We start from the raw sequence: 23,355 nt of genomic DNA on the forward strand, positions 1-23,355 counted from the left end.
ACTGTAATACATGATATGAAATCCGTGGGCTGGAGGGTTACCCTAACACATGCACAAAAGTGCACCCACTTCAAAGTCAGCATTCAGAAGAGCAGCCATAAACTGTAACACAAGACAAAGACAAAGAATGCCCTACTAACATGCTTTTTAAACCCTTTATGTTTAATAGACAGAATCACGTTTCTAGAAGTCGGAAATAAAAAAATAAAAATAAAAATAACAGCATTTGGTCCTTGTTTTTACGTCTAATCAAAATCTAAACAAGTGCAACTGGTTAGTTCTGGCCCCGCTATAACTGTAAGAGTCGTTATAGACTCGCTGGGATAGATGTGATTAGAACACCTGAAACTGAGTTGAAATTAAGGGGTGATGATGCACTCTTAAATATTATCCATAGAACAATAAGCTTGTAGTTAGCCCATGGACATAGCCAGGCACGTGCACAGACACGTTTTGGGGGGGGTGCTCAAGCTCAAGCCAAAATAAAAAAGAGCACCCATTCATTCATTCATTTATTCATTATCTGTAACCCTTATCCAGTTCAGGGTCGCGGTGGGTCCAGAGCCTACCTGGAATCATTGGGTGCAAAGCGGGAATACAACCTGGAGGGGGCGCCAGTCCTTCACAGGGCAACACAGACACACACACATGCGCCACCGTGCCGCCTAGCACCCATCACCAAAAAATAAAACAAATAAAAAAAGTAGGACATTTATCTTATATATTTACTTTTGTTAAAACAATCAATACACATCTAATCAAATAACACAAAAAATCAAATTGCATTAATAACAAGCTTAAACAAGGCCATAATGGACATAATTTTAATAATCAAACAATATATTAAATAAATAAAAACTAATGAATATGTGGGGCGGCACAGTGGCGCAGTCACACAGCTCCAGGGACCTGGAGGTTGTGGGTTCGAGTCCCGCTCCAGGTGAATGTCTGTGAGGAGTGTGGTGTGTTCTCCCTGTGTCTGCGTGGGTTTCCTCCGGGTGACTGTCTGTGAGGAGTGTGGTGTGTTCTCTCTGTGTCTGCGTGGGTTTCCTCCGGGTGACTGTCTGTGAGGAGTGTGGTGTGTTCTCCCTGTGTCTGCATGGGTTTCCTCCGGGTGCTCCGGTTTCCTCCCACGGTCCAAAAATACACGTTGGTAGGTTTTTTAATGAAAAATCGGGCCAGTAGCCTCTTAATAATTTCAGCAGCACTATAATGTTAAGTGTTGTGGTTCATTTTGCACAAAACCTCAGGGATTACACAAACACTGTCAGAGGAGAAGTGTGTAGCAGCGGTTTGGCCTGGCAACTCAGCACCGCAAGGGGTAAGGCGAGAGTGCTTGTGCGCTGAAACCTGCTTTTCTGAACATGGCAGCTGTGGAGTTTGACCCTTGCAGTATTTTGACAGAAGCATGTCACAGACGTTTCATTACGACCACAGAACTGTGTTCACTTTTGGAAAAGAGATAGAATATGTCCCCTGTAAACTGTGCAAAGAAAAACATGTATCTCCAAAATAGTAACTTCATCGTAGGGCGATAAAACCTTTTTATATTTCAGTGGAAGTCGACGTAAAAAAGATGTTATTCCTAGTCATTTTGGAGCATTTCTATCTGTTTGTTTATTATGAAATTTTCACACAACGTGAAGTGCATCATTTATTCAAATGTAGTAAACAATCATTGGAAAGTGATGTCATGCATTTAACGCATTTCATCTTTTCATGGAGACATTTTCATGGCTGTCATTTCAAAGTCTGTTGTAGGTGTAAAACCTAAGAACTCAAATAAATGCCCGTCAGATATCAAAACACTTTTGGGGGGAATTGATCACAGAGGGTCATTTTTATTTTTAAATATTGATGAATGAAAAAAAAAAACTGGGCTCCAGCCGAAAGGGCACTTTTTTTATTCATGGCAAAAAGGCAGGTGCTTGAGCACCACGAGGGGTCTCTCTGTGCACCTGCCTGAATGTAGCATGGCTGAAAATCTATTAAAAACTCACAGACCAGGGATGTGGATGTGGGTACTGGACTTTTCTAACAAGCAACACTTGATTTTGTGTGATTCTCTTTGATGAATATAAATGAATGGCAGTTAAATGAATGAATGGATAAGTGAATACACGATAACCTCAAGTGAGAAAAGTCTGCCCTTGTTAGGGAAATAAACTTGCGTGCACTACACAGAACATTCATTCATTCATTATCTGTAACCCTTATCCAATTCAGGGTCGCATGTGTCCAGAGTCTACCTGGAATCATTGGGCGCAAGGCGGGAATACACCCTGGAGGGGGCGCCAGTCCTTCACAGGGCAACACAGACACACACACATTCACTCACACACTCACACCTACGGACACTTTGGAGTCACCAATCAACCTACCAATGTGTGTTTTTGGACCGTGGGAGGAAACCTGAGCACCCGGAGGAAACCCACGCAGACACAGGGAGAACACACCACACTCCTCACAGACAGTCACCCGGAGAAAACCCACGCAGACACAGGGAGAACACACCACACTCCTCACAGACAGTCACCCGGAGGAAACCCACGCAGACACAGAGAGAACACACCACACTCCTCACAGACAGTCACCCGGAGGAAACCCACGCAGACACAGGGAGAACACACCACACTCCTCACAGACAGTTACCCTGAGGAAACCCACGCAGACACAGGGAGAACACACCACACTCCTCACAGACAGTCACCCGGAGGAAACCCACGCAGACACAGGGAGAACACACCACACTCCTCACAGACAGTCACCAATAAGTGACTGCAACACTACCTGCTGCGCCACCGTGCCACTCCTACACAGAACAGTGATTTCAAACACGTTTGAGACATTAATGTAGCTTTTAATTTACACGTTTACAGGCCTCTCCTCATTCAAAGTCCTAAGAGCCTAGTCTTCTATGAATGGAAATAAGTGCCAAGAATGCCACAAACTGAACAGATTTTCCAATAAGTGTTTAGTTCAAACCTAAAGTGTCCAGTTCAGTCGAAACACAAACACAGCTGAGTTTGTGTCTGATCTTGGCCGATTCCAGTCACACACCCTTGCTATCAGACAGGACAAGATTAAGGTACATCAAAGACAAATGACAAACCCACACTTCTAAATTTCAAACCTGTCCTGTCTATCACGTCTTGTGACACGGAGCCTGCGATAACAAATTGCAGTATTACTGTCTTCGCGGAACAGTGATCCAAACAACAAGAAGACAGTGGGACACGGCTGAATGACAAAGTCTTTTCAGCCTGTCAAATAACACAATCTCACAGTTTAATATTATGAGGTGATTCATCCAAGAAGGCCATTGCATAATCTCCTCTTCCCGCCCTCTCCAATGGGCTCCCAATGGGTCACAAATGTGTAAGCAAACACTGGCGGTTCTTACGAAGCGTGCTTTTATGTGCTGTGACAACGGCAGCTACGGGCGAAAGCCCACCTCGGCCCTCCCGTCGCCTGTGTCCGCGCTAATGAATCAATTTGCCGTGACGGCCAGAAGCAGCATATGGGGGAGAGTGCAGGAAAGCCACGAGAGCGGCCAGGGAGTCCAGTTCTGTTTACTAGTTATTCTTCCCGATTCAAAAGCATAGCACAGGGCCAGCTTACAAGAATGGCTGCCTCCCACTCAGGCACACACAGCCAGAGGCGCTGTTCTCTGGGCCTGGCTGGCTGCTTGTGTAACGTGTCGCAGCAGCAGGAGCTGCGAGAGGACACTGCAGCGGATGCGCTGGTGCATGCAGCGTGTGCAGTCAGATGCGGACCACTGTCAGTGCGCATCAATTAGTGTCAAGCGGAGTGGCAGAATGTCACCTATGGCACTCTCGCTCCCTCTTATGGCATCCACGGGACATGACAACGCACTCTGTATTTCAGTCTAGTCTTTTGTTGCTTGAGTTTGAATGATGCATCTGGGTGGGACCCAGATCTGATCACGGAGAACCTTGGTCTAGTTCAGTTTGGTGAGTGCATCTTTATAGAATGACATGAATTTTAAATGGTGCCTGTAAACCTTTATTATTTGCAACATTCACCTTGTAGCTACAGTTCCAAACTAAAGAAGTACAAGCTCTTTACAACTGGACTAAGAGGGAACTTTTATTTTAGTAAATATGATTTTTCACTTGTAACTAAACTTAAAAAACATGTCAAAATCAATTTAAATGACACAAGCGCTTTAAATTTCAACAAGATGTAAATAAAGCAATGTAACCCTTCATTACAGAGTTAGTAAAATGTGTTGATATAAAAATTCCTGAAGATTTATTTGCAGACATTAACTGCAAGTAGAAATTCCCTATAAATCACTGAGCAGGGGTTTTGATCTATGAGCCATAGAACCTGAAATGGAGGACTTGAAACACTAAGAAAACAATCCAGAAAAGACATGCTTTCCTGATGTCTTTCAAAGCAAGAAGGATAGCTGTCATTCACAACAAAAACTTCAACTACAGTTCTACTATTGTCCTCACACTATTTCTCTCTCTCTCACACACACACACACCCATGCATGAGGGACTGACTGTCCCCTCTAGGAGATGAGTGACAACCATGAATATTTCATCATGCCCATCTTTTACAGGGGTGACAGTCATTAGTCTGTCATGACTGATTCAAATCTATTCAAAAAGTGGCCTCATCAGAATACACAGCAAAACGAACACAATCAGACGAGAAAAGGCCTTCAACTGAAATGCAAGCCACTCCCTGGGTCAACATTTAGTCCTAGGAAAGAGCAAGAAGCATATTTGCCTATTTATTAAAATTCGCGCTCGCATTAGAACCCATTTACATTTAATTAGCAATTAACTTGTCAAAATAATGTAACCGCGATGCTAATGCTAATGCTAATGGCGAATGCTAAGCAGGGGTTAAAAAGAGCTACATATGCTAGCATAGAAGCTAAAACAGTATTTTTGAAATTCACATATAATTGTAAAACAATGTGGAGGTAACAACCTTCTCTACAAACAATCTTGTGCTGAGAGGTTTATAAGAAAGAGTTGTATGTAAAATGTTGTGATATTTATGAAGTGAAAAACTCTGAAAACAAAACCCAAATAGAGCTAATTATGAAACCAGTGACCAGTTATACACTGATATAATCTGGGTATAATCAGATATTCACTCGGTATGATCCATTATGTACAAAATTCCCAGGTGAAATAGTCATACGCTTTTTATTATACTAACACAAATGAATTATAATCTCTTCTGATGGTGTGATTCTGGCCTGTATAACTTTGACCATAGATTTTTACACTTGTCAGATCACATGAATTCATTAAACACCAAACAGCATCTAGAATGCCAATGGTTGGTCAAGTATAAAGTAGTTACATTTATAATAACCATATCACAATGCCATTACCACACTACAGATTATTAAATGCTTTACTGTGTGGCCGCACTACTCTATCCAACGCAGCTCTACAGTACCTCCTCCTGGTCCAACATGTAGAGCTGATTTCCAGAAATCATGCGTGCGTTCCAGCCGGGGTGCTCGTAGGTTGGAGCAGCGTACGAGACCTGGGGGCGATAGGAGGGGGGAACTGCATACCTCGCATCTGAAAAGACAGAGAAATAAAGTAGATAACAGTGGTGCAACATACTGAAAGGTGATGCACAGCTGCACTAGAATGCATTTTATTTTAAGTTTTTCTATATACATTATAGTGTGTTCTCCCTGTGTCTGCGTGGGTTTCCTCCAGGTGCTTTGGTTTCCTCCCACAAGCCAAAAACACATGTTGGTAGGTTGATTGGTGACTCAAATATGTCCGTAGATGTGACTGTGTGAGTGTGTGTTGCCCTGTGAAGGACTGGCGCCCCCTCCAGGGTGTGTTCCTGCCTTGCGCCCAGTGGTTCCGGGTGGGCTCCGGACCCGCCGCGACCCTGAATTGGATGGGCGGTTGCAGACAATGAATGAATGAAAGAATATATACATTATACAAGTTGCGAATACACAGTGGACCGTTTGTTTTCACAATGAACGCAATAAGTCTACAAACATTAGACAGTCCTGAGGTGTGCCAAAGACAATTCCCAGCTTATGACCTTACAATTTGTTTGTAATCTGTTGACAGTGCACCTACCCCGGACTTTCATACGGCCTTAAACATGCTCCTAAATCTGTCATGTCTGCAGTTCACATCTTCTCTGGCCGAGGAGAGACAGAATGAGAGAGTCGTAAAGAGATTACTGCAGCCTCTGACAGTTTTACAGCCTACAGGGATGTGCTCTCCAACTTTACTCTCACTTGCAAAACTGCATAGCTCTGACACAGGCTCCTCCCCCTGTTTACATTCCCTACACCCCAAATACTCACTATCCAATCATAGTTCACAGGAGTGCCAGATATTATTGTTCCTACCCAGAGTTTTCTGTAAAATTCCGATATATTTCATATTCATTCATTCATTCATTGTACCTTGTAGTGGGCGCCTGTCCTTCACAGGGCGACACACACTCACACACCCACTCACACCTATGTCACCAATCCACCTACATACATGTGTTTTTTGGACCGTGGGAGAAAACCCATGCGGACACAGGGAGAACACACCAAACTCCGCACCGACAGTCACCCGGAGGAAACCCACGCAGACACAGGGAGAACACACCAAACTCCTCACAGACAGTCACCCGGAGGAAACCCACGCGGACACGGGAAGAACACACCACACTCCTCATAGACAGTCACCCGGAGGAAACCCACGCAGACACAGGGAGAACACACCAAACTCCTCACAGACAGTCATCCAGAGGAAACCCACGCGGACACGGGAAGAACACACCACACTCCTCACAGACAGTCACCCGGAGGAAACCCCCGCGGACACAGGGAGAACACACCAAACTCCTCACAGACAGTCATCCGGAGGAAACCCACGCGGACACGGGAAGAACACACCACACTCCTCACAGACAGTCACCCGGAGGAAACCCACGCAGACACAGGGAGAACACACCACACTCCTCACAGACAGTCACCCGGAGGAAACCCACGCAGACACAGGGAGAACACACCACACTCCTCACAGACAGTCATCCGGAGGAAACCCACGCGGACACGGGAAGAACACACCACACTCCTCACAGACAGTCACCCGGAGGAAACCCACGCGGACACAGGGAGAACACACCAAACTCCTCACAGACAGTAACCCGGAGGAAACCCACGCGGACACAGGGAGAACACACCAAACTCCTCACAGACAGTCATCCGGAGGAAACCCACGCGGACACGGGAAGAACACACCACACTCCTCACAGACAGTCACCCAGAGGAAACCCACGCAGACACAGGGAGAACACACCACACTCCTCACAGACAGTCACCCGGAGGAAATCCACGCAGACACAGAGAGAACACACCAAACTCCTCACAGACAGTCACCCAGAGCGGGAATCGAACCCACAACCAGGTTTGGCTTTAAAATCCTGTTTCATGCATGTACCTGTCGACCACTACAGATGTATGCATCTGGGCAGCCACTGATGTTTATAGCCACATTTATTTGACTGCAACATCCCTGAATATAGGGACTCTGGTATTGTATGCAACGTACAACAGCAACCTTCACCTCTTTCATCTCATCTCACAATAATATATTCAGTAAAAGTTCATAATAATAGGCTTGAAATTACGCATTTCAATTAAACCTAAATGCCCTGTCTAATGTGATCACATACCTCAGAGTGTCAGAGAAGGCAATTATTTTGTGTCTAATAAATGTGAATGAATGCCTTTTCATTTTGAATATTAAAACTGTTGTTTTTTTATGTGGCCGATCAGAGACCAGTGTCCTCACAGGACGAATATACAACAGCATTCACTACAGAGGGCCATGTGGTCCACTTGACACCAGGCCAAGCAAAATCTCTTCTGCCTTGGAAATTGCTCATCAAACCCAGCTCAACTCAGCCATAAAAAACGAAGGGACAGTCAGCGGGCAGAAACACCCAGCACCTTCCAGACCATGCTCTGTCCTCTGTCTTTAGACCTTTCTCTCTTTTGTCTTCAGGGTTTTATGCACTCTCACTTTTCTAACTCGCTATAGGGTGGAGGTGAGAAGGTGGGACACAAACAGACGTGTTTAAAGCTGTATAAATCTGCACACATAGTGTGTGTCGACTGTAGAAGCAAATGCTGACATGAAATCAATGCCAAATCCCTGACATTTTACACAATTTAGAAATCCTGGCCAGAAGCGTTTTACACAACACAAGAAGAGCGTATATCTGTGGTAAAAAAGAGGACATATATCACTCACACTGTCACAAATCAGTTGCTGTGCCATAAACTCTCAGGAAAACACGCACAAAACTGACACACGATGTTCCCCTGCACTGTACTGCGAACCCGTGATTTACACTGCCCCAGTGTCCCTCATGCTCCACAGCTGAAAGAAACCTGTCAGTGGCAGATTCTGTGTGGTGCTTCTAGAAGCTTGAATACTGTAGAAGTGTCTGCATTAAGGTCAGAGGGCAGCAGTGCATTTAAGGAAACAAAAACGTCCTTTAATTATAGCTTCACCGCAGAGGAGACGTGTGAATCGATACATTACAACCATCCCCTTGCGAAACCGCTCCAATTTGAACAGGTCTCTAGGGGCTGAATGGGCAGAAAACAGGTGATCTATACTTTAAACTATACAAACACCACTAAAGCAGCAGGTAGTGTCACACAGCTCCAGGGACCTGGAGGTTGTGGGTTCGATTCCCGCTCCGGGTGACTGTCTGTGAGGAGTTGGTGTGTTCTCCCTGTGTCCGCGTGGGTTTCCTCCGGGTGCTCCGGTTTCCTCCCACAGTCCAAAAACACACATTGGTAGATGGATTGGCGACTCAAAAAAGTGTCCGTAGGTGTGTGTGTCTGTGTTGCCCTGTGAAGGACTGGCGCCCCCTCCAGGGTGTATTCCCGCCTTGCGCCCAATGATTCCAGGTAGGCTCTGGACCCCCGCGTCCCTGAATTGGATAAGCGCTTACAGATAATGAATGAAAGAATGATAATGAAGCACCACTAAACATACAGACCATGGTTAGAAGAAGTGGATGAAAATGGCTGAAAAATACATTACAAAACTGTACATATATACAGATATTACACTGGTATATCCTTTGGATCCTAAGGCAGCAATTTACACAGTATAAAAATGAACCTGCCTTGTATAGAATCATTTTTTTGGACGGTGTAAGATAATCTCTACACTGGGAGTCATAAAAATGACAGAATCCCCAGTTAGTTACGCACAGAACTAAAGGTCAATTTCAGACAAATTGTGCTTCTTTTCAAATGGAGAGTTTTTACACCACAGGCAGTATGCTGCCACTGCATGGTGAATCTGTTACTGCCTCAGTAATATTGTGCAGTTTGTGGGGGCGGGAGGGAAAAAAAAAAAGCTGACGCTAAAACGGGTCAGACTTACTCAACGTTGTCATTAGTGAGCCCGTTGGGGGGTAAGGTTGATTATCCACGTCGCTGCGCTCCAAAACCCTGGCTAAAAATAATCATGAAGTAGCTCCAGATGCCCCAGGCTAATAAGGCACAAATATGAGGGCGGCCACTTTCGAGGCGCAACACACACACGATGCCTGTTTCCTGCATTAACAGATATTATAATATTATTTATAATACAGGCTTCAGAGAGAGAGAGAGAGAGAGAGAGAGGGTGGGTGGAGATGAGATTAAGCTTGCAAGAGCCATACTATGTCCAGCTGCTCAGTTACAAGCTGGGATATGATGTGACCTCACATGTGGTCTGCAAATGTCAAGGATGTGTCATAGAGCGAGGTCAAGAGAAACCGTGACCCTAAGGGCAGAAAACATGGATTTGAACGTTAACAATGCACACAATTAGGACTTATGCATTTCTACAGCGTCTGCAATTTAAAAAAGCATATCTTAGCAACTTTAGCCACTTAGCAACTTTAGCCACAGTGGTATCCAGAGCTTATGGAGCTATTATGGCTATTCCAGTATCTGGTCTAAGGATTTCTCACAAGAGCAGAAGCTCTTATTGCAGTAAAAATGATTCATTAAAACCCCTATGTCTATATTAGTCTATATTCCTTTAATCCTTTTAGACCATTAGTATATATTCCTATCATGAACATGATTTTATAGCAGCACATTAACTATTTTAGCTACAAACGTATCTTGTTCTACTGTGGAGAAATGTAAATAAACAAATATTTGGGGTCAGCATACCTGGATATCAGTTTTAAAGTCAGTAGTCACACTTCTGTTGTGGCTATGATTTTACAATAGCTCTTTAGCATCTTTAGCTGCTGGATTTTAGCAAATTAGCAAGTCACTATTAGGTTCAACTTTTTAGAAGTGAAGGGATTAATGTGCTTACTTCCATTTTTATTCAGGGTAATTTCAATAATGAAATATTAGAATCATAAATCTCTATTATGCCTGTAATATAATGAAAGCATATTAGCATCTTTAGCTGTTAGCACATTGTGTTCTACTGTTCAAAAATGTAAACAGACGACGTTGCTACGCATTAACTCTCATTAGCAAAAATTTGGCATTTCAGTATTGCAGACTGGTGTCATACATTTCTACCACAGCTTTGATTTCATGTTACTACATTATGTATTGAGCCCTTGGCGTACTAGCATATATTCATAAGCTGTTCATAAGTTTGAAAGGCCTTCGCTCCATCGCACAATAGCAATGCAATCTGCCACCTTAACCACATGGCGTCACTGTTGCTGCAATATTCTGCACCCCCCCGCCCCCACCAAACTCCACATACAGGAAATAAGGTTACTGCCCAAGAGATGTCACTTCCGAAACGCCCACTCTCTCCCTCTCACGCTCCCTCTCTCCTGCACGCCCCCAGCCTATTGCCATGACAACCGAGAAAAGAATAGAAGTGAGCGCTAAAGAGAGGGATGATCAGAGAGAGAGAGAGAGAGAGAGAGAGGTGGGGGGGGGTGAGAGGTAGGAAAGGGAAGGATAGAGCTGGACAGAACAACAGAGGGAATGAGAGCGAGAGAGAGGAGGTGAGAGTGCTAAAATGTGTGGGAGAGACAGAAAGCGAGAGACGGAAGGAGACAGTTAGAGGAGGAGGAGTGAGGGAGGAGAGATGGAGAGATGCAGGTGAAGAGGAAGATGTGAAGGAGCAAGGATGAGGAGGAAGCTAAGGGGGGGGATGAGGAACTTGAGGGGAAGTGGGAAAAGAGAGGGAAGGTATGGAAAGTAGGAAAGAAGGATACTTTTGGGGGAGGATGTGTGTGTGCATGTGTGTGTGTGTGTGCATGTGTGTGTGTGTGTGTGAGAGAGAGAGAGGGAGAGAGAGAGAGAGAGAGAGAGAGAGATGGTATTTCATGGAAGGCTAGGTTGCTATGGGAACAAGACATGGTCTCTCTTACTCTCTCTCTCTCTCACTCTCTCTCTCTCTCTCTCCCTCGACATGCTATTCTTGCTTATTCTTCTCTATATAGCACTTAGTGTACAGTGTATTATAGATTTACATATCAAAAGTATGACGTACAAGAAGTACTACCTAATGAGACTGTGATGACCGCTCAAAACTTCTATGCAAGATTCTCGATGATAGCTGTCATCACCAAGTTTAATGCTAATTTCTGTGGTCAGAAAAATATCTGCCTGGCGAAAAGGCCTTTCACTTGACTGGGAAAGGGCAAGGGCATGGGAGAGTTTCACTTAGCTTAGAGTTAATCTAGATCAGCACTGACCCACAAATTTATAAACCTTAGAAACCTGATGACATACACTTTCAGAGAAAAACGTGCTGTAGAAGTACACCGTTCGCTAAAGGCACAGACAGCGTAAATGCCCCTTCGAAGGCACAGTAGGGGTCTTAAAGTCGAGTTGTGTACCTAGAGGGTACATTACATTCTCTTGTCCAGAAGGAAAGTTGAATATCTGTACATTTTCTTATTGGGACTGTTTAGACTGAAGTTAAAATGGGATTTATGACATCAACTCAACTTAAAAACGTACAAGTAAAACAGAATATAGCTGTGCTCCTAATAATATGCATTAAAATGTAACAAGTGTTCTCCCTGTGTCGGCGTGGGTTTCCTCCGGGTGAAAAACACGTTGGTAGCTGGATTGGCGACTCAAAAGTGTCCCTAGGTGCGAGTGTGTGAGTAAATGTGTGAGTGTGTGTTGCTCTGTGAAGGACTAGCGCCCCCTCCAGGGTGTGTTACTGTCTTGCGCTCAGTGATTCCTGGTTGGCTCCGGACCCACTGCGACCGTTACTGGATAAGCGCTTACGAACAATGAATGAATGATAGAATGTAACCAGGAGGAGGAGGCCGCCTTAACTTGTTGCTTGTCACTCACCCCTCAACCCCTCACTTAAGACATAATACTCAACCCTAGGTGAGAAAACAGCAAGACAACAGACCAGTGTGACTGCTGTGAAAGAGTGAAAGCCACTCAGTATTCCTGGAATGCTTCATTATTTTTGTACAGGTTACAAAACCAACTAAACATGGGCCTCAAAATGAGCTCCTTATAGGGATACATGGTTATCTTTTCAGTAGCCACTGCATCCCACACTTCACACAACACTGGGACTAACAGCACCTTCGGTAGTCTTCGTGTTTGAAGCGTTTTTACAGGGTAGTAGTGATTGAGTTGAGCATGTTTCAGAGTTGGACAGCTGAGATACTAGCTCTGTACGTGGGAGTGCAAGGTCCTAATACTAGGTGCCAAGTGTGGGCTAGAGGGACATAAAGCCCCCAAGCATCAATCTGTGGAACAGTCCAACTGCATTCTCTGGAGCAATGGAGCTCCATCCAATACCTTCAAGACGACTTAGAGAACTAATCCTCCACAATCAATATTTGACCTTTGCTAATGCTTTGACAGCTGAATGCAATCAAATCTTTGCAGTAATGTTCCAACATGCTGTGTACGGGCTTCCCAGAAGAGTAGTAGAGGCTGGTTCTGCAGTATACGCTTAACGATCACTGGATTAGGAACACCTGGCTGATGAAGGGTCATGTGGTGAACATCCTCCGTCCACTCCGTTAGTAAGTGGACATGTCCTGTTGAAAAACTGCACTGTTGACTCAGCAGTGGAGTATGTGGAGCACTCAACAGTGGAGCATGTGCTGGCCTTCAGCTGTTGTATCCTAGTCAATGCAGGGTATGTCACATGAACATGGTTGAACTTGGTGGCACTTGCCCCCTGTTGTACTGATGGGGAGCTGCACATTCGTGGAAAGTCGTTGCTGCGATACCAGTCGCAGTTCGAGACACTCGCCTTACTTCGAATTACTTTCATTCATTCATTCATTCATTATCTGTAACCCTTATCCAATTCAGGGTCGTGGTGGGTCCAGAGCCTACCTGGAATCATTGGGCGCAAGGCAGGAATACACCCTGGAGGGGGCGCCAGTCCTTCCCAGGGCAACACACACTCACACATTCACTCACACACTCACAGCTACAGACACTTTTGAGTCGCCAATCCACCGTGTGTTTTTGGACTGTGGGAGGAAACCGGAGCACCCGGAGGAAACCCACGCGGACACAGGGAGAACACACCACACTCCTCACAGACAGTCACCCGGAACGGGAATCGAACCCACAACCTCCAGGTCCCTGGAGCTGTGTGACTGCGACACTACCTGCTGCGCCACCGTGCCGGCCTGCGAATTACTTTATTTATTACAAAATAAAAGCCACATTAAAAGCTGCTGGACTAGAACCCGTAACAAACAAAAGCAGGATACGGTATAATGCAGACAACACAGAAATCATTGGAGATGCATCATGTAACAGCAAGCAAAAAAAAATAAAAATAACAACATTACCTAACACCCAGCCAACAAAAATGAATTCCAACTTCCCAACAAACTCACTGGCAGCCTCCTTTCATCTCGCTCCCATCACCTCTCCCCCCTCCACCTTCTACCCATCTGTCTCTCGGCCCCCCACCCGTGCTGCTTCCCTCGCTCTCTCACTCTCTCTCAGATGCTAATTCATATATAAGGTGAAAGAAGCAGCTCTCAGTACCAGAAACCAGAAACTGCCATGAGAGATGTAAAAAGAAGGAATGAAAGCTATTGCACACTCACTGGTACCGACCGCTCGCTGGGGTCATACAATTACACTGTACTGTTTCAGCACTAGCGGCTCACTGAAGAAAGAAAAAAATCACTTTTTTGGTATCAGTTGCTGTCAGTGGCGTTCTGATGAGTAATTAACCCAGGTTCCAGATCAGCGGACACGATGAGCGCCTTTTGGAAATGAATCCCAAGGCAAATGAAGGCAAATTTCCATAGTAGATAGCTGGATCTGTCTCATGTCAGGATCTATCATCGTAAAAGTTAGCGCTTAAATGTAATGAAGCCATAATGTCAGTTTGGATATTAGCAGGAGAAACGACACATGCTTAAATCGTCATTGCACAACAGCTCTTTGAAATTTGGGTTATGTTCACATTAGTGGCTCAGATCTGGTTTGTTTGCTTTAATACCACACAGATCTGATTTTGTTGTGCTGAATCCAACCATTTTAAATCAGATTTGAATCACTATGTTGTCCTAGATCAAACGTGTATCTGGTTTACCGGCATGCGACGTGAATGTGAACGGTTGTCTGATTTCACACGTCTTTTTTTGTCCGCACGCAAGTGCCTAGTGCTGTCGTCATCAGCCAGCAGCGACACTCGGGCTGTGTCTCAAACGGCGCTGTGCTTCCAACAAAGTGCACTGCACAGGTGAAGACAACTAAGAAATCTGCTTCAAAATAATGCATGAATAATGTACTGAATGTTAGAAAAGAAACTGTGCAGGTGATAGCTGAATATAAGTGGCTGGCCACCACCTCAGGGATTAGGTGCCTTGCTCAAGACCACTTCAGTCATGGATGATGAGGGAAGAGAAAGTGCTCTCCCTCCTCTCCCCCTACCCCAAGCAACCGTCCCATGCCAAGCTCACTGAATTACACTCTGCAACTGTATCAAGGAAAAGTCGCTGTCACACAGCTTCAGTGTCCTAGAGTCCAGGTGAATGTCTATGAGGAGTTTGGTGTGTTCTCCCCATGTCCGCGGGGGTTTCCTCCAGGTGAATTGGTGACTCAAAAGTGCGCCTAGGTGTGAGTGTGTGAGCAAATGCGTGAGAGTGTGTTGTCCTGCGACGGACTGGCGCCCCCTCCAGGGTTCCCAGTGATTCCGGGTAGGCTCCAAACCCACCGCGACCCTGAACTGGATAAGACGTAACAGACTATGAATTAATTAATTAATCCACAAGCAGCTCAGGTACAAAAATACCAAATCTTACCTAGTTTTCCTTTAAGCGGTCTGCCTCAACCCACCGTGTTCGTATCAGTGCTTGACTACGCTATAATCTCATCCATCGTTTCTTCTCAGACGAAGGGAATTAATAGGATGTCACCGCATCTAGTCTTTTGGACTCGCTTGACATTTTGGAACATTTCTGTGGAGGTCTTATTGCATTCAACCATGACAACAATACTGACGTCACAGTTGATGTTGGATGATTAGTTTAGAGCACAAGAGCCACTCCAACTCATCCCAAAGGTATTGAATGGAGCTCAATCACTCTACAGGACAACTCCAATGATCCACAGCCCACTGCCGGGGGGGTTATACCACAGTACTCAAAACCCAGCATTGGTCATTACCATGGTGACGGTGCATCCCATTCTATTGGCAGTTCTTTTCAATGAATCTATGCAAACAACAGTGCAGTTTAAAGTAGCTGAATTCACCATTTAGAAGAAGTCTCCAAACTTTTGGACCTATAGAATGTATGGATACAAGTACTAAGAATTAAACTGTTGTTAGTACTGTACTTAAAGAAAACCGTTGACCACAATCTGTTCCTAACCCTTTATTCACACTGGATGTTCTATTATTGCAGTGCACTTCTGTTCACTTCCTTTCGCCCCCTTTCCCTCCCTCTCTCTGTCTGTCTCTTTCCTCTTGCACTCCGCAACTCCCCTAGTTTACAACGACTTCTGGAGGAACTGTCAGTGCGACGAGGCTTGCTCTGAATGAAGTTTGCATATTTGCATTGAACAGTATTTCTCTCCCATGCGGAAAATATCCCACCGTCATTCTGACTGTCAGCCTACACGGCCCTGCGCCGGAGAATGCTTCCTTCAGCCAATAAGGAGTGTGTGTGTGGGTGAGTCTCTGCACCTATGGGGTGCGCTTTTACTCTGTATCACTTTATCTCGCATTCTCTTACATGCCTCCATGCGTGTGCGGAGCTCCACTGAGGAAAACAGGCCGTACGTCGGGTCCTGAGAGATAAAGAATAATTATAGAGATGATCTGTCCTCGATCCAGAGATAGACTTAGAACTGTGTCATTGTATTATTACCAGGGGGCCGTTCACTCACGCACACACCTTCCTCCCATTTTTTTCGTCTCGACATGGACGGGCACGCAGACGGAGTGAGAGAATGAGAGGAGCCTCGAGCCATCAGACTGAACCAACTTCTGATTGAGAGAAACCATGACTGCACAAAAGTTCTCAAGATATTCAGAGCGAGAAATAAACGGCAAGGAATTTACTCAGTGCTCTGAATGTGTTCAACCCGCCTAGACGCATCTGATGCCTGAATTCTGCTTTTGTGGTTAACGAGCAATGAAAGCATTTACATTATAACATCCGAAAGCTACTGTAAGGTGCACCCACTGTGGATACAGATGTTCAGTTGTTCATGAACGCATAAAAACGACGGTTTTCCCACTATTCAGACATCTGTCTATAGGCCTGTCACCATAATTACATTGTCTAATCATTGTATTATATATAGATAGCTCCTCAATAATGCTCATTATGTTTACTTGTGTTTTTGTTTACGTAAGAATGAATGTCACCAATATTTTAGCCAGTTGAGCCGTTCTGTTCTCTCGATTTGTGTAATATATGTGGATTATATATATTTGTGTGTATTTTAAAACTGTGTTTTTATTATATTTACGTTTACTTTATTAAGGGTTAGGGTTATGGTGTATATAGGGTTATTGTATTTCAGTGTTCATTATGTTTAATAACAAATGTTTTGCTGTAAACTCATTCAATTTTAAAGTGATGTAATTCCATTTTAATGCTATTAAATAATTATTAAATTATTGGCAAAAAAAGGTTTTAAAATGACAATAACATCGTCTATCACAATTATTTCTGGGACAACATAATGACCACAAAAAATTTAGATTTTGACAGGCCTATCTCTATATGTATAATATCTAACTACCATATGCTTCATTCATTCATTCATTCATTCATTCATTATCTGTAACCGCTTATCCAATTCAGGGTCGCAGGGTCATTGGGCGCAAGGCAGGGAATACACCCTGGAGGGGGCGCCAGTCCTTCACAGGGCAACACACACACATTCACTCACACACTCACACCTACGGACACTTTTGAGTTGCCAATCCACCTACCAACTTGTGTTTTTGGACCGTGGGAGGAAACTGAAGCACCCAGAGGAAACCCACGCAGACACAGAGAGAACACACCACACTCCTCACAGACAGTCACCCGGAGGAAACCCACGCAGACACAGGGAGAACACACCACACTCCTCACAGACAGTCACCCGGAGAAAACCCACGCAGACACAGGGAGAACACACCACACTCCTCACAGACAGTCACCCGGAGGAAACCCATGCAGACACAGAGAGAACACACCACACTCCTCACAGACAGTCACCCGGAGGAAACCCACGCAGACACGGAGAACACACCACACTCCTCACAGACAGTTACCCTGAGGAAACCCACGCAGACACAGGGAGAACACACCAACTCCTCACAGGCAGTCACCCGGAGCAGGAATCGAACCCACAACTTCCAGGTTCCTGGAGCTGTGTGACCGCCACCGTGCCGCCGTTCATTTAAACATTGTTAGCTCATCATTAATGTACAACTGCAATCCCATAAGACCCACTATAAAGACCAATGTGGTTTGTAGTTTGCAGGATAAATGCCTGATTAATTGGCTAATTGGTTTTATTTAACTATTTGTTCTAATCTGGTGACACTGTTATTAAAAATAAAGAATAAGATGTACTAAAATTGAAGCCCAAATATTTTAGTACAAATGCAACAAAAAAAAATTTGTAAAAGATTTCACATGCCACTCTACAAGTCTATAACGAAGTTCTGGTGTCCTCACACCCTGTTACGATGAAAGAAGTAATCTAACACAATTTTCATATGAGTATATATGATTTGATTGACCAAATTGATGGTTTAAATCAATTTTATGCACTTAGAACTACCAAATATAGATTTTAAACCACTGAAGGCCTTTTTTGTGCCAGAGAATGTGTCAGAATGCTGGTCGAGTTTAAACTTTTTCACCTGCAGTAATCAATCTCCAAGAAGGCTTCTAGCACTCCACAACCATTTTTCTTAACACATGAATGAAAAAAAAAGAAATATCACAAGCAATTCACTCATAATCCTTAACCTCTTCCTCACTGGAGCCTCAATTTCAGAGGCACATACACAGGTAATGTAGCAAACAATCAAAAAAGCCTGGCTCACACCACCATTTTACATCATAAAAGCTGTCATTAAGGGCGCATTTTTCAAAGGTGTTATCCTCAAAAACATGCAGACAGGCAACTATAGCACAATTTGTTGAAGGATTATAGAACACGAGGATAAAAGCCCTCTGTTTTTCTGTCAAGTGTGAAATCACCAGCAAAATCCCATTCTGAGAATGCTAGCATAAAACCTAGCATGGTTAGCATCCTAGCTAGCTCCTGTCACCCTAAAACATCTTTGCAAACCACAACTGATAATTCTATACCATCTTATTTTATATTTTAGTACACATATCTTTGTCTGAAATGAATAAACATGTCATGGGTGTAAACTTTGAATATTACCCAAGATAATGAAACCAACCTGTAGTTTCATAAGGCAAAAACTGCAGGCTGCACAAGCCATAACACTGGAAACTTTGGTAATGCGCTAGTGGATATTAGAAAAAACAAAAAGACACAGTTGCAGTTCATTGGTTTCCAAGTGTCTAGTATTTAATTCCATACAAAAGAGTCTCACAATGGCAAGAACAACGACAAAGCGTGTAATTAATGCAAAGTACTATTTATGAAGCACCAAAATCTAGTGAGTTTTATTAACTTCCCCTAGTGGAGAACTGTCAAATCTGCTCAATATGAGAATGTGAGTGTGTGAGTTAAAGGTCTGTAATTCTTGACAAAAAACATTGATATAAATAACAAAAGGGGTTGTGCTATATATTTATGTGCAGTGTCTTTTATAGACTAACACTGAATCATACCATTTTTTAGAGCATTCAGACATTTACACTACCAGAAAACGTTGATTGGAATTATCACACACTAATAAAATGTCTTGTCTTTTGGCGTAAAATGCAAAATGAGTAGTTTTGTTTTTCCGGTGACCTCATAAACAAGAAATCTAAATTACACTGCTACAGAGTTTTTTAAGAAATACTGGCTTTTTCATAACTGTGTGATGTTAACTCGTCTTCTTATACATCATTAACTTATTATTATAGATGTAGTTTAAATGAGATCCCAAAATATCATGGATGCCAGAGAAGATGGGGACAATGGCATGGTTTGCAAGGCTGTCTATCTATGTGTGTGTGTGCGTGTATGTGTGTGTACATGTATGTGAGTGCCTATGTATGTGTGTGTGTGTGTGTGTGTGTATACCTGTGTGATCTGTGTGTGTCAGCATGTGGGCTCGTCTCCTGGCTACCCCTCGAGTGTCAGTGAAAGAGGAGCAGGTGGCTTACAGCAGCAGCCAGGCCACTGTTTGGACATCACTCGCCGCTCTACAGTGAGGACAACACGCCAAGCGTATTCTTACTGTAAGGTTCACAGTACGAGAGAGAGAGAGAGAGAGAGAGAGAGAGAGAGAGAGAGAGAGTGTGTGTATAATACGGTGTAACACAATGTATTGAACATTCAATGCTTTTTCAATACTACAGCACTGTAAACAATTCAGTACTTTTCAGTACTCTTTAGTTAGGCATTGACCTTCTGTTCTGGCCATGAACAAACCAATCTGTGCTTATTTGCATATCATACACATTTTATGATCATGTGACCATATGCTACTAGAATAATGCTGTTATGTCTTCGCGTCAGAACATGATAATGAGGTATTGCTTATTATTTATTAATTGGTTCTTTATTTATTTACTGGATTTACTGAACATAAGAAGTAGGGCCAGGAAAAATGGCTAAAAATGTATATGTCAATATGCTTCAGCCTTTTGCCAAGAAACAATATACAATACATGGCCAAATAGTGGTACTTAATTCTGCTACTTTAATGGGCACCAACTGTGGATACAGACAGTCTGTATAACTGCCAAAGGAAAGCATAAAACATTCTGGGGCAGTAGTTCCCTATGCTCCAGAGGGGTATAAAGCACCCTGGCATTGGGCTGTGGAGCAGTGCATTCTTCGGAATGATGGAGCTCCATCAAATACCTTTCTTTGTCCAGTAGTTTCAGTCATACACTAAGACACGTTTGACTAATACATGTTTTTGTATACACTTTTGTGTTTGATTTAATTTGTACATTCAGACAATGATCTTTTTAAAATTTTTTGTCATGGTTTTCTTTTGGTTTCAGGAATTGAAATCACACCCCTTGGTAACTGAGTAAAAGTTAAAATCCTGATACTGTGAAAACCCTAGTGTAATAATAAAACAAGCAGTGTGGGGGAGAAGAGAAAAAAGAACACAGAGATACAGAGCAGGGGCACTCCAGGGGAGAAGTCTGAATGAGCGTGAGTGTGTGTTTGTGAGTGTGTGTGTGTGTGTCACTGCACCCAAGCAATGAGGCACAACTCTGCTCTCCAGCAAACCCAGTGTAAGGCTGGAAGGGCATGAACCAAAGCAATGTCAACCTTGAGGCATCCAGCAGACAGCAGCACAGCAGCAAAACCAAACAGAAAGCACATACTCGTATAAGCCTTAGAAGAACACATTCGTTGGTTTGGTGGGTAAAGCTGACTAGGGTTCAGTTCCCAAACTGGATAATTACACAACACTACATCAATAAGAAACCTTGGGCTAGATTCCTAACACTTCATCACTGTGTAAAGAAATGTTGTCAAGATCAACAGAGCAGAGCCTGAGGACACATTGAATTCTAGCCAAAACTGACACTGGGATACACTGAGTCTGAGTTCATCTTGAGAGCGGGACACACTTAGTCCTTAGTCTAAACCAAGACTATGTTGTGGCCGATACTTTCCAGAGATCTTCAACAGAGGTGAGGCCTTCAGTTGGTCTCGAGAACTATTTCTGAGCCCACCTTTATCAGACACTGAGACAAGACAATGTCAGAATGATGCTGAGATTGAGACAACTGAGATTTGGATAATACACCAATACTGCGACATCATAAGAATTGCATGTCGCTCTAGATAACAGCGTCTACCATGTATTTTAACTGTATCAATAATAGAATTATTACTGTCATTCTGTTGTATTTAAATGTAATAAAACCATTTGAAGAAGAACTACCTACAGCCAAGTTTCATCTAGTATTCAGGGCTTCTTCTTTTTTTTATAAAATGTTGTAAAACATTTTATACTTTCCACAAGACTATGCACTGAAATGCAAACATAGATGCATTTGTTTCTGCTGATCATGAAGGGAAAATAAGTACATAATCACTATTGAGAACTGTGTACTCGCTACTGTTTATTAGCTGAATTTAATAGAATGGGTCTCTGCAAAATTATGGCACATTTGAGATTGTTGCATTTTAAATGGCTAATTATACCGCCGTTAGTTCCGACCCTGTAATTTGATTGGCTGAGAGACGTTCCAGGAGTGCCAATATTACACGATAATGGCACTCTGACCGAAGCTCTTCAGGTATTACTCTGCAAAATACATGTAACCTAGCAACGATTCCAGCACTTACAAGACAGGACTGTGCCTGGACTTTTTCACCCAACGGCCGGTTAATTTTCTTTTCGTGTACCTTATTTTGAACAGAGTAAAAGGTTATGGCGCAGTGGGCTGTAATCTGCTTTCTGATTTGTAAACGAAAAAAAAATAAATAATAAAATAAATAAATAAAAATAAAATGCTATGTCTACGTGGTTTCTGTGATTGTGTAATCAGCTCAGCAGCACGGCTCTGGAGCGATACTCCAAAATACTCACTTTTAACTTAAACAGAGAGAACTTGGCATCGTTTAGTGTGTGATATAGTGCCATAGCACTACGATCTGAATCCGCTGCAAACAATGGTTAAACCATAACATTTTATTGACTTGATGGGTTTATCTCTGCTTATATCTCGATGTGGACAGAGAGCAGCTCTAAATAATGCACCCTTGTTTCTCAACACACAATGCTCCCCTGTCGGTGTGAACACGGACCGGCTCGCTTGAAAAAGTTCTGAAATACTTAACAGGTCCAACATCGCACAGGTTAAAGATCCAGAGCTTGTTGAAAAGAGCAAAAATGAATGTGTGAGGGATAAAAGAAAACAAATATATTTTCACTATATTTTCATAATATTCTTTATCAGGGCGGCACGGTGGCGCAGCAGGTAGTGTCGCAGTCACACAGCTCCAGAGGCCTGGAGGTTGTGGGTTCGATTCCCGCTCCGGGTGACTGTCTGTGAGGAGTTGGTGTGTTCTCCCTGTGTCTGTGTGGGTTTTCTCCGGGTGCTCCGGTTTCCTCCCACAGTCCCAAAACACACATTGGTAGGTGGATTGGCGACTTAAAAGTGTCTGTAGGTGTGAGTGAATGTGTGTGTGTGTGTGTGTGTTGCCCTGTGAAGGACTGGCGCCCCCTCCAGAGTTGCGCCCCCTCCAGAGTTGCGCCCCCTCCAGAGTTGCGCCCAATGATTCCAGGTAGGCTCTGGACCCACCGTGACCCTGAATTGGATAAGTGGTTACAGAGAATGAATGAATGAATGTCTTCTTTATCTTAAAACCTAATAATAAACTGGGTTAACGAACTGTGGTATAATTGCAAAAATACACTCAACGTTCGTGTATTTCTCCTCTCGTGTATTATTGCGTAGTTTGAAAATTACTGCCATTAACACAGTGTTGAAATTTTATAACAAAAAAATATCAATACTGCAGAATTATACATTGAAAGAACAAAATCAGTGAAATTAAAATGAATGCAACAATCTGGGAGTTAGTCTTTGTTATTTTGGTTGCGCTTGTCTGCTGACAAGTCATATGTATTTTCCAAGTAAATCTCCAGGTCTGGTATAAGTCATGTGCTGTGATGTCAGTGTGTCCTAGGGGCACGGCACAGGGCACAGTCGGGATGTATCAGTAACCACCCACGATTATGTCATGACCACTAG

At 43.4% G+C, this 23,355-nt stretch overlaps 1 protein-coding gene across 7 annotated transcripts in view; it reads right to left on the reverse strand.

Annotated features, from left to right (window-relative positions):
* The window catches only part of syngap1b (synaptic Ras GTPase activating protein 1b), a 138,648-nt gene that overhangs the window by 103,565 nt on the left and 11,728 nt on the right, over positions 1-23,355 (reverse strand). For 5 of the 7 annotated variants that reach the window (XM_066645031.1, XM_066645033.1, XM_066645028.1 and 2 more), the window contains exons 2-3: positions 19,706-19,861; positions 5,452-5,579 (exon numbers count right to left, since the gene is read on the reverse strand). In XM_066645031.1, the coding sequence (XP_066501128.1) occupies positions 5,452-5,579; positions 19,706-19,730 (153 nt within the window). In that variant the 5' untranslated portion in view covers positions 19,731-19,861. The remainder of the gene's footprint in view (positions 1-5,451; positions 5,580-19,705; positions 19,862-23,355) is intronic. The other 2 variants (XM_066645030.1, XM_066645029.1) reach the window with 1 other exon arrangement.

Source organism: Hoplias malabaricus, chromosome 1 (assembly GCF_029633855.1).
Source record: "Hoplias malabaricus isolate fHopMal1 chromosome 1, fHopMal1.hap1, whole genome shotgun sequence".
Classification (NCBI taxonomy): domain Eukaryota; kingdom Metazoa; phylum Chordata; class Actinopteri; order Characiformes; family Erythrinidae; genus Hoplias; species Hoplias malabaricus.